At 38.2% G+C, this 12,902-nt stretch overlaps 1 protein-coding gene across 1 annotated transcript in view; it reads right to left on the bottom strand.

Annotated features, from left to right (window-relative positions):
- Positions 1-11,864, bottom strand: part of CREBL2 (cAMP responsive element binding protein like 2) — a 15,576-nt gene extending 3,712 nt beyond the window's left edge. The window contains exons 1-2 of the mRNA XM_025047415.1: positions 11,487-11,864; positions 1-80 (exon numbers count right to left, since the gene is read on the bottom strand). The exon at positions 1-80 is cut by the window's left edge and continues 121 nt beyond it. Of these exons, the coding sequence (XP_024903183.1) occupies positions 1-80; positions 11,487-11,501 (95 nt within the window). The 5' untranslated portion in view covers positions 11,502-11,864. The remainder of the gene's footprint in view (positions 81-11,486) is intronic.
- Positions 11,865-12,902: the final 1,038 nt, after the last annotated feature.

Below are 12,902 nucleotides of genomic sequence, written 5' to 3'. Positions count from 1 at the left end.
CTCTCAAGTTTTGCCTTCAAATCAATCTTGGCTGGCTTCCGACCACGTTTGCCGGGCTTCTTTACTTTGCCTCCAACCACCTTCAGCAAGAGACAGAATAAATAATTTTTTTTTTCTCTTAATTCTGTGTCTAGGAAAGTGACTATGGCTACATATTAGCAAGGAAAACATTTACAAATAAATAAATGAAGCCTGTGGAACTCAAAAAGCATAATCCCATCAAATGCCTTATGAGTCTTTGCTTCATTATGTTTTCTGATACTTTTGATACTATGAATGTGAGAGAAATAATATAAATTTTCATTATTTCTTCAATAATAAGCTTTAAATAGTTTAACAGTAAACTTTATAAACCATATGTAACTGAGTAAACTAAAAGTTTGCCACTAAATATTTTGTTCACAAAGAATTTTTATTGACTTGAGAAAAGAAGTAAAAAAAACCCCAATATTCAAAACTTTACGTTTGGCATATTCTCAACATTATAAAACAACATATAGAAGAATGTTAACAAAAGGTCAATAAGGATTTCTCTGATAGGTGTGATTATAAATAGTTTTTCCTCACTTGTATTTTTTAATGATTTTTAAATGTTTATAATTAGAAAAAATATAAAATTTGTATATGAAATTATGTATATGTAAAAATAAATAAGTATCTTAAACAATGTGGCTATAAATTCCCTCTGCAAATTTGTTGAGCTCAAAGGAACACACAGGAAGTCCCTGAAATCTTCAGGATAATTCTCACCTGCCTTTAGAAGCCTATCATTATAACCCTAGTCTGTCTCAGGAGATTTCTACCTGCTCCCACTGGTGTCACAAGACATCCTCTCAATATCCATGTTACTCATTTACCTGTATAGGCACAATTTTTTCATGACTGAAAAAGTAATTTAATTTTCATTGTTTAGCTTTGGAACCTCCCCAAGTTCTTATACAAAATGTAACTATGAAGTAAAGATGATGAATTTTAAAAAACATGAACCTGAACTTATACATCAAATAAGTTTCTTTAAAGCAGTCACCTTGAGAGGGCTTCATTTATTCCAATGAACAAGTTTTTTTGGAAAGTGCTTTTGGGGCCAGTTTCTTACAAGCCACCATATGATATGTCTTTAGAGCATATTTTTTTAGAGCAATACATTTGTCTTTAAATTCTCAAAGTGATTATCCACTTTGTTTATCTGACGAGGTTATGAATTATGTCCCGTTCTTTCTGAAAATTACCCTCAGAGAATAAAAATGTCCTAACTTTAGTGTTCTGAAGAGAATGTTGCTGAGGCTTTAAAGGCAATTCTAAAAGAGAAGATGCAAAACTGAGACATTGGCAAATCATTAGAATAAATGTAGAAACCTTCTCAGGTAACAAAACTCAAAGGATCAATATTCATTTGGATATAGAGACTGTGATTTGTTTGTTTGAAATCACTATTAATATCATACACCAACAATGCCCAGTACCCTACAAAGATAAGATAATTAGTAAGTATAATTTTTAGGTCAAGAAAACCACACTTTAAATGTGGATCAGCCACATTTACCAGACCCTGTATCATAACATGATGGCTAACCATTGTATCTAGCATTTTATCAGATGGCTCTAAAATGAAATTGAATACTCCGCGGCTTTAGAAAAAAAAATCTTTCCTTTCCACCACCATCTTAGCTAGCTGCTTCAGGACTACTCTCAAATTAGTTTCAACTTTTCAAAATTTGGTCTTTTAAAGCTTTTCTATTCTGCATCATCATGTCTTTATTCCAATATAATAATATACATCTCAAGAAACTTTTCCTCAGAGTCAAAATATTAGCAGTGCAGGCTGACTAGTTGATTCAAATATTACTACAGGCTAAATTTTAAATTACGCTTTTATCTCATCGAGTGCACAATTTTAATAAAATATTTTGAAATCACCCTACATTAAAACAAAGTGTATTTGCTATTGTTACGGTTTTTTAAAAGCAATATATTTACAGCATAAACTCATGTCTATAGTGAAATAAATGGTAATCACATCTATTCTTTACATAGTAAAATGGGTCATCACATAACACTATAATCCAATACCTCATATGTGGCTGGTTTTAATTAATTCAGGAGTGGCTGTCTTTGAGAAGCCAGCAAGAGAACACAGAGTAATTCATAACTTCATTGAATTTTTTGAAACAAATCTAGCACTGTCATAAAAATCAAACAAAAGTTATAATCCTTTGTTTAGTTTTCATGGTAGCAAAATATTTATATTGAGACTATTTTATTCCTTTTTTAAAATTAGATAGGCATAGTAAATGAATCCAGGGTTTCTATACTTTATGTCATCTCTTGTAAAATTACATTTAAAACTACATAACCACCACCTCTCTCTAGCTTAATTTTTCTTCAGTAATAGACTGAATTGTTGTTTTTTGTTGCCAGCTGAAATCTGATTAGTGTACCAGTTTTCAAGAGAGTCAAGTACATCACAGAATTATCATAAATTTTAAGTACCATAATGTGTGAGAGCACTTTGTAAAGAAAAGGCATTATACAAATGTAAGTTACTATACTAGTTGCCAACTATAGTGTTAACAACTGAATTTTATATATTTCATAAGCCATAAAGATTGGGGGATAGGGGAAGTTAATTAGAAACTAAGAACCAGAAACTAAAACCAAAACCAACCTCATTAATTCCTTATATATCTCTGGGCCAAAAATCATTCTTACCAATGTTTCATAAAATTTTTACAAATTCAGTGATAACCACATTGCCCTTTTGCTCTCTCCTATTTCTTCTGTGAGGAAGCTTTTTTCTCATCTGAGTATTTTATGATTTAAAAATTTTGTAATTAATGTGTTTAAAAAGACTGAGAATTAAGACAAAACTACTGAATTTAGCCAAGTGGGAGTTCCTCATAATTCTAAATTTAACTGTTTTAGAGAAAGAACAGAAACCTGAGTGTGGATGTCACAGGCTTCCCAGTCAACAGGTTTAACTTCTGCAGAAAGAGACATGATTGTAGTTGCATGCTCTTTAGGGGCTTCTTTAAAATGAGGTGTGCGGATTAAATCATATTCTAAAGGTTCTTGGATCAATGTACTTCTAGCTTTTTAGAAACAAACAATAAAAACTTAAAATTCAAGGCTAAATTAAGGTGTGCAGGGCAGCAGCACTCACAATGAACTAAGCCTTCAGCTGGGAAATCAACATGTTATCTCGTTATTTCATACTACTTCAGGTGAGGTCAACCCTATGATCCTCACCTTTTTCAGGTAAAGAGGGGGAAAAATTAATCCCTTTATTTAACAAACATTTATAAAAAAACCCATTATGCTCCAAACACTATAAAACTCTAGGAATATTAATATAAGACAGAGTCCTTAACTTTAATGTATTTAGACTCATGGAACACAGCAGATATGAAATAATGTTATAAAGGGTAGAATATCAGTATATACAGGAGTGCTGCTGGTGATACACACATGTACACACACACACACACACACACACACGGAGGGAGGAAGGGAGGGAGAGAGAGATGTATAGTGATCTCTTTATTTCATAGATGACAAAATTTTAGTTCAGAGATTTTCAATGTCACAGCAGGGTCTAGAACCCAAGTCCCCTGATTTGCATCATAGCAACTTGTCACAAGGTAACTCACTATCATCAAGCATGACTATTCCCCTCCAGGTTCCTAGGTAAGACTCATTAACCTGAACATACAATTCCTGAAAAGGCTCTAAAACTGACAGGTGCTTTATATGTATTGCTATATTAATGCTATATAGTCATTTATTTAACCCAACTCACTGTGGCATTAGGAACTTGATGGAGGGAAGTGGAGAGGAGGTAAAGTAATAGACTTTTTCATTTTATGCTTCCTTGAAATCTCCCTCAACTATTATGACTCTCCATGCCCACCCACAAGTCATGCCAATTTATTCCTTTATAAAATCTCTGATTTAGCTCTTCCTCTCTATTAGTTAGGGCCCTACTCACATTATTACAATAGGTTCCCAATGGGTCTCCCTACTTTTTCCCTTTTTCCACTCCTACTTCTATAGTTGATCCATCTTGCAAAAAGCTGCCAAAAGAACCTTTCTTTTCAGCTTATTATGATAACTTTCGTATATATTTTTTCATTGTAGAAAAGTAATACCTAATCATTATAGAAAGAATAAACTTTAATGGCCCTTTGGCCATGTTACTCTCAAGCTCAAGAGAACACCTCTGGCTCAGTACTGCTTACTGAGTCACCATATCCAGTATATTCATTTCCTGTGGCTGCTATAACAATTACCACAAACTTGGTGGCTTAAAACAATGGAAATTTATTTTCTGTTCTGGAGGCCAGAAGTTTGTCAGGGCTGCACTCCCTCTAGAGGCCCTACTGTAGAATCCATTCTTCACCTCTTCCAGCTTCTGGCTGTCAGCATTCCTTGATTTGTGGCCACGGTAACCCAATCTCTGCCTCTGTGGTTTCACTGCCTCCACATCTGTCTGTCAAATTTCCTTCTGTCTCATCCTTATGAGGACATGTCATTGGATTTAAGGCCCATCCAGATAATCCAAAATAAATTCTTCCTCCGAAAATCCTTAACTTAATCACAGTACTTTACCATATATATTCACTCTTTTACTATATAAATAATATTTATAGGTTCCAGGGATTAAGACACGGATATATCTTTTTAGGGACCAGCATTCAGCCCACTACATCCAGACTTCCTCTCACCCAGTCAGTAATTTTTGTTATTCCCAACTGGCAGCCCCCATATCAAGTCAGGCCATTCTCCTTAGAAACCTCGCCCTATCCCATGCATTCTTACCTACTCTCATTTCTCTAAATGTTCCCTCTCTCTCCCCCAACCATCTGAAATGGTAAATATTATGCTTTCTTTGTTTAGAATCAGCTCTAGCCCTCTATCTTTGAAGCTCTGACAATCACCCTCTGCCCATCATTTTTCTTTTCCAAATTTCTGGAACATAGTTAATATCGCACTGAGTTTATATGTTATATTGTTTTTTAGTGGCTTCCCAGATTTAAGTTCTATCTCTTCTAGTCGTGTCGGTCCCTTAGGCACAGATGCTATGTTTTCTACTACTTCTGTAATCCTCTTTGTATCCAGCCCAGAGCCAGGCACTTAAGGGGCATTTATTAAAAAGACTGATAACTAAATAAATGCAAAAAAAATTAGCAATATTTTAAAATTGATTTAATATGATATCACTACTAACATTAGTAGGTTTTTTTTAAACACAGCTCCCTCATAAGGGATATAAAATCTGAAAAACCAATTGAGGACTCTTTATTTTACCATCCTTTTTGTACTTATTTACATCCTAATGCTCTAATTCTTAAGGCAACTCATAAAAGTTTCAAGTTGGTAAGTCTAAGAGAATTACTGCATTTACATGAAGTGGTAGCATCAGCCCCAGCTAAAAAGGAAAACAGTAGAAGGGCCCTGTTTCACTTTTCTTTTAAACACATAAAATAAAAAGTTTTCTCCAGTTAATTAAAGAAAAATAAGATAGATATGAATGTGCCCAGCCACTGCTCTTCACCACTTTAAAGAAAAAACAAAACAAGTAGTTGCATTTTCATGTGGTGGTAAGGCTTCCATAACTTCCTTCACAGCTGTGGGTTAGGCTTTTTCTCCGATTTACCAGATCTTCAGAAAGAGAGAATGACTAATCACATCTTCCTGTTGCTAATCTGCCAGTTTTTCTAATCAACAGAAGAAGAAAAGGATAAAGCAAGCATCACTAAACTGAGAGTTAACTCCAGCCTCTCCCAATCCCTATGCCTACTCCGCTATTATTGTTTGAAGCTAATACTACCTGTATCTATCAATGCCTAAAACTGTTATAAACTGACTCTGTAAGAGTGCTCTATACTTAACTGTCTATGCTCCTTTCCCACTCACCTCTTTCTTCCCTAATGCTACATTCTGGCTTTTGCCCTAGGTTCTCGAACGATCTGTTTTCTAAGTCCAATGGATATACTTTTTCATTAACTTACTTTACTAGATTTTTTGGGGGTAGCATCTCATGTTGTAGACTATGCCCCCGCCCCCGCCTCCACTTAAAATTCTCTTCTCCCTTAGATGGCATAACAGCCCCTTTTTGCCTGTCCTCCAATATCACTAACCTCGCCTTTTCAGTTTATTTTGCTGAGTCCTACTCCTTTCTTAAGGTCATTTTAGCGTTTTTCAGGGTTCAGTCTCTTCGGCTCTCTCTTCTATCTAAACTCTGCATCCTTGGAGGATTTTATGCATGCTGCGTCAACCACGGCCTGCACTGAAACAGTCTCTAACATGGTCTTCAGCTCAGGACTTTCTTCTGAGCAATCTAACCAAGCTAGTGAGGAGTCAGAAAGGACTAGCATTTATTGAGAACCCATTATGTACTAAGTTCTTTTGCTATGGGCTCACATATATAGTACATTTAATTCTTGCAATAACTCAGTAAGGTTTTATTAACACACCCAATTCATAGGTGAAGAAATTCAGTTCTGAAGAGATGAAATTATCTGTCCAAAATCATAATAGCTTCAAAGTAGTAGACATGAGATCTGAACTCTGGTTATATGCCAAAATTCATGTTCTTTCCTAATTGGACCATCTGCCTCCAGTCTTGTCCCAGATCCTATATCTTTACCCTCCGTAATCCATTCTCCACATAGCCATTAGCATTCTTATTTGAAAACACAAATCTGATACTGTCATCTCTGCTTTAAAATCCTTCAATGCCACCCCAACATCTATGGCCTTTGTTTTCAAACTTCAGTAAGCATATGAGCCACTCAACTGGGGAGCCTATTCAAATTCCCAGGCCCCATTTCCAAGGAGTCTGAGCAGGTGTCTTCTTTATTCCACACTTTGAAAAATACTAACCCAAATTTCCTAGCTTGACTTGCCAGGCATATCATGATCCCACCTGATCATCTTTCTATCCTTATCCCTGCCCACACCTCTACTTGTGCCTTATGCTGTAGCTCAGGAGTTAACCAACTGCAGCCCTGCTGGCAAGCCGAAGCCTATTGCCTACTGCCTATTGCCTAACCTGGTAAATAAAGTTTTAGTGAAACAGAGCCACACCCATTCATTACATTCTACCTATGGTTGCTTTCCTGCTACAAGGGCAGAGTTGAGTAATTGCAACAGAGATCACATGGTCTACAAATATTTACTATCTGGCCAATTCCTGCTCTAGCTTGTGCCAAAATACTTATTTTCCAGTGCAATATCCTTTACTACAAGATATTCCCTCCTTCCCGTTTTCTAGGAGACTCTTATTCTTCCTTAAATTTATTCCTACTGTGTAAGCCCATGTCTGACACATCCAGTCAGGCATCCATTCTTAATGTCCCTAAAACCACTTTGCCTCTGTTACTTATTTCTTACCTCACTATATTGTAATTATTTTTCTATGCGTCTGCCTAGTCCACTGAAATGTAAGTTCCTGAGAATAGTTATAAATTCTTGATTTATCTTTGTATCTCTACTGTCTAGCACAATCCCTGGTTCGTATTAGCTTTCCAACAAATGTTTAATGAATTAATGGATAAATAAACAAACTTCTGAAAACAAAGAGCAAAACATTCTGAATAAGGTTAACCGTCAACTGGTTTCTGTAGTATTCAAATTACTCCTTAGAGCTAAACTATCTGCAGAGGTACCCTAGTTAAAAAGTGCATATAACCTAGATAAGAAAGGAAGGCACATTAAAACAACATCTACTGTCAGAGATCTATTTAGCAGATGTGCTGGCTCTTCTGTCTTGTGGAAAGCATTGATAAAGTAGGACAGAAAAAGCAGAAAATGTCTGAGCTTTGTGGCACTGCCCAAGGAGGGTAGCTCAACTGTAGCATAGGATGGCTAAGGAGCCAATAGAAGGGACTTCAGGGACCAAAGGACAGGTCCGGGAATGTAAGAGATTTTTTTTGGTCAACTTAAAATTTTTGCGAGAACCAGCACCACTCAGAGCAACTGAATGTAGAAGACCTTGTCTTCTTATCTAAGGGGTAAGGAAGGTGTAAGAAACCTCATTTTCAGATAATCATGTGTAGTGCAGGTGGAAAGGAAGTCTGGAGGAGAATGGCAGCCCATATTAGCATATTATGGCCAGCAGCTGGCCCATTCTCTCATAAGTCCCTCAACTGGAACTTGATGCCCTAAACTATCAGGCTGGGCAATAAAGTATAGTGGTCTTTTACCAGCCTGTAGTCTGCGGCAGGAACACACTGCTGTAGGATATTTCAATTTACTCATTTGTTCATTCCATAAACATAAAAGTCAAATATAAAATCAGAACCTTCTGTCTATGATTAAAGCCTCTGAAAATAACACATTTCGATTTTCTTTGTAATTGAATGCAGGTCAGGAAGAAAAGGCTTTCATAAGAACGAGTACTTTTTCCTAGTGGTGGGCATGCAGGTGGGTTCAGGAGACTACCTTTCTCACATAATCTGACAGTTAAGGACACAGCTTAAGTTAATTTCATGTCCCATTCCATTTACCCTGCCCCATTTTGGGGCATCGTTAGGAGCAAAGGGTAGTGTAGGTATATACAGAGCTGCAAATGTTATGCACAGCACACACTTAAGAATTACTAAAAATGATCACTGGTGCCTACTGCACTTTGCTAAGGACAAAGAAATTCACTGCTAGGTAATATAATAATGATAACATTTTTTTGAGTGCCTACTATGTGTTAGATGTACTTGATGCTTTATATGCATTATCTCTAATCCTCAACAAAGCCCATGAAGAAGGTATTGACCATTAAACAGATAAAGTGGAAGTTCAGAAAGGTTAAATAACTTAGCCAAGATTGGTTCCTTCTCAAATAGCCTAGTAGAGATCTACTCAGTATTTGAATTCTGCTACTTACCACTTTCCCAAGCCCCAAGACTTTTAGATGTCTAATATATCTCTTGCCTTATTTTTCTCATTTGCTATCATCTGTATACTCTAGCTGGCTGCTCAATGGATCACATTGATTAATAAAGCCTAGGCACATCAAGACATTCTCCCTGATGCCACTCTGTTCCAATTCAATTCAATCACTATTAACTGGTACTCTATTCTGTACCAGGCACATTGCTAGATGCTTAGGAGGCAAAGCTGTCCTGCTCTTACTCTGGGAAGTTAGAAAGTGGAAAGTGGAGAGCTCTTAGCAAACTCAGTCATAGCCACTAATGAAAACTCAGGATACACCATCTTTTTAAAGAAAGGTCTTCACATCATCATCATCTGTTTCTTGACCTGCTCATTCAAATACTGCTTCTCTGTAACTGCTGCTCCTATCCACTTCATCCTCTACCTGTTGCCCTAGCCTTGCTGTCAGCGTCTGTCATCCTTTGTGCTCTCACTAGCACAGCTGCCACACTTCCCAGCCCAACCCTCACCTTCTCTTACTCAGGGGAAAATGGAACCTGAGAGACTCTATCACTCACACGATATGAAGAAAAAATGTGTTTTATGTGGGAGTATGTATGTATATACTAGGAGGACTAACAACTAGAGCACAGAAAAAGAAAGACTGAGAGCTGCCAAAGCCTTATTTAAGGGCAGTTTCACACTGCCTTACTACTGAAAGCACTCCAGTCTTGCTGTACATGTGTTTTAATATTACTCATCAAAAATTATGACATGTAGTCAAAGTGAAAGTAGTGTATTCACAGAGGCACTATTCATCCAGAGACTGAAATGGATTTTCTTTTCCATTATATTAAAGACTTAAGAAACTGCTGGTTTCTAAATTCTCTCATAAAAACAAAGAATAAAGAATGACAACTGAATTTATTTTGCATATCTGTGAACCTTATAAAAGTAAGGTACAGTCAGTCTACACCCTAAATTTAACTTCGCTCTTTTAGGCAAACAATAAAATTTTACATCCTCCCGCCACTACAGTTTGCTAGTTTTAAAATAACTCCTACGTGATTTTATAGGTAAGCATAATAACTCAAAATCCTATGTATTTTTCTTGGACTTATTTGAGATTACTGAAGACTTCAAGAAATTTATTGTTTCAAAGGTGTGAAAATGAAACAACTGAAAATTATGTGGAATAGATGTGAGAGTCTCAAATTGAGGAAATTAAGAATATGTTATTTTAGCATCCTTAAACAGCCATAACATTATAAAAGATAATGTTATGGCTGTTTAACAATACAACAATGCATATTGTATTGTTCTCTTTGTATTATAAAAGATAACAGAGACAGTATTATAAACTTCAAAATTAACACTGAAAGATAAGGGAGGTAGCAAAGACTTTTAGAAAAAAATTTCTGATTTTTCTGGAAAACTTTAAGAACTCCCCTTTCTCTTGCAGAAATACCATTTCTTATTTGGGTTTGCTACTTCACAAGCAACCTGTTCCAATTCCAGAGTACCGTTTTGGGCTTTCCCTTCTATCACTTTTCTCAGAGCCTTCTGCAGGAGCAGGAAGAAGAGATAATGTAGGTTAGCACAAGCAGTGCTGAGAAGCTGGAAATCTTTTCAATCTCTCCGAAGATGAAACAAAACTTGACAGCAGCAAAGTGTTACTGGTTACCTGGAGAGGAAAAGGGCACCCAAACAAAGAAAAAAGCTATCTGAAGCAGCATGCCAGAGATTGTGGAAAGACTGCCTAAAAGCATAGGGAAGGAGTGATTTCTACTTCAAAAATTGGAAAATTCTAGAAGTCTGATGATTTATAAACTGACCATCCCTATATTCATGAAAACTAGACAACGCTAATGTGAATATACATAAAGACAGAATAGGTTATACATATATAAACTACATGAATTAACCAATAATGAACACTGTTATCTTATAAACATACGGATAAGTGATTTGGATAAGGAAAGGGGGGTTGTGATGGGATATTAAGATAGATGAACAAGAAAGAATTGACTACTTTTCTTAGAGAAGGTTTTCTGGAGGAAGTTGGATTCCAGACTCTGGACGAATAGCAACAGGCGTTTAGCAGAGTATTCCAACCAACCACAGGAAAATAGCTCAGAGGGGGAGTGAACTGATTATATGAATGGGGCATTGAGTAAGGGAGCCAGAGAGAAGAAAGAGGAACCGTCAAGGGGAACAAGGCTGGTTCAGGGTGCCCTAGTTAAGACCTCCAAACTGGAGAAAGGCTGGGAGGAGGCAAGGGAAGGCAAAAAGGAAAAGCGGAGTAATTTCTTCACTTATCTTGGCAGGCGAGTCAAGGATCAGGGTTTGCACTACCTGAAAAAGCTGAAAAACAGGCTTGCCCTGGAAGTGAATTCTTCCAGAGGAGTGGGCCCTTTCTGGAAAAACGCAGCTCCACTCACTGTTCCCTGAATTCTTGACTGGGTACCACGGGGCAATAACTGGAGGCGCAGGGATGTCTATGACAGGTGTTTCTTGGGTGTTGGCATGGTCTACCAAGCTGAGACTCAGCGGCAAGACTAACACTTATCGACAAGCAGGCGACGGCAGCAGCTGCGCGTACAAACCACAGGACTTACCTTACTGTCATCCATCTCGGCAGACAGGCCGGCCTGGCCAGGCCCTCCCTCCCCCTGCCCTCCCCGGCTTCGCCGGCCGGGCCCGGCCCGGCCCCCGCCCCGGGGGAAGAAGGAGATATGGTTCTGAGTGCCTCCTCCTTTCGCCTAACAGTTCGCTTCCCTGATGCCACAGTCACGGGGACAAGGGATCAGTTCAGGAATGGCAGAGCGGACCCTGGAGGCGGCCCAAAACGCCTCCCTGCGCCGCCGCCGCCTCCTCCTCCCCCTCCATGACAGTCTGGACGTGTTTACAGACACCCTGGAGAGCGGCGGGCCGGGCGGGCGTTCGGGAGTGCTGCGCGCGGAATGACCACTTCAGCCTGCCGTAGCACCGCGGTCTTCTGGGGATTGTAGTCGTCCTTACCGCAGTCTGCGCACGGCTGCCTAGAAAGAAAACTACAACGTCCACACAACCTCTGCCAAGCGTGTTTTCCTTCTGCCCCACGCGCAGCGGAGGTGGGACCCAGCGGGAGGCCGAAGCTACGTTTCCCTTGTTGGGATCGCTTGGAGGTTTTGGCCCTTGGGTTGCTGCGGCCTGCACACAGGAGGAGGGAGGTCTGGCGGGCGGAGGCAACGCTGACGGAAAGGCCGCGAGAGCAGGCTGTCTTAGGAACACGGAGGAAACCTTGAAAGTTCCTTATTAAGAAAAAAGAAAGAAACTAATACTGTAAAATGGTGCATCTGCTTCGGGAAACAATTTAGCAGTTTCTCACATAGTGTTACCATATGGCCAGTGATTCCAGGAGAAATGGGAACATATGTCCATATTAAAACTTGTTCACTAATATTTTGTCCTAGATGCTTTATTTATAATAGAAAGTGGAAATAACCTAAATGTCCATCAATAGATGAATAGGACAATTATGCTATATTAATTAGGAATAGTATTAGACCATTAAAAAGAATGAAGTATTGATAACATGCTACAATGTGAGCGAGCCTGGAAAACATGCTAAATGGAAGAAGCCAGACACAAGAGGCCACATATTGTAGATTCCATTTATGACGAAATGTCCAGAATAGGTATGTTTAAAGAAACAAAAAGGGAGGGGAGGGTCAGGAAACAGTGGGGAGGGAGGAGAGCAAGGAATGGGGAGTGATTGTTAATGGATGTTGGGTTTCTTTTTGAGGCGATGAAAATATTCTCAAATTGATTTGGTGATGACTGCACAACTGAATATACTAAAACCCACTGAATTGTACATTTTAAATGAATAAATTTAATGACACGTGAATTATACCTCAATAAAGCCTTTAAAAAATAACAGTATCTTTACGACCTCCTGACTTAAAAAAGTCAGTGAGCTAGTTTTGCGTTTTAGCCTGTGTTAGGCTATTGAGAACTTGACAAAGTTTGCATGTTCATTTAAGGTATTC

Source organism: Pteropus alecto, unplaced genomic scaffold (genome assembly GCF_000325575.1).
Source record: "Pteropus alecto unplaced genomic scaffold, ASM32557v1 scaffold103, whole genome shotgun sequence".
In the NCBI taxonomy this organism is placed as follows: domain Eukaryota; kingdom Metazoa; phylum Chordata; class Mammalia; order Chiroptera; family Pteropodidae; genus Pteropus; species Pteropus alecto.
The sequence above is the reverse complement of the archived record's forward strand: the minus strand, read 5'-3'. Positions and strand labels throughout refer to the sequence as shown.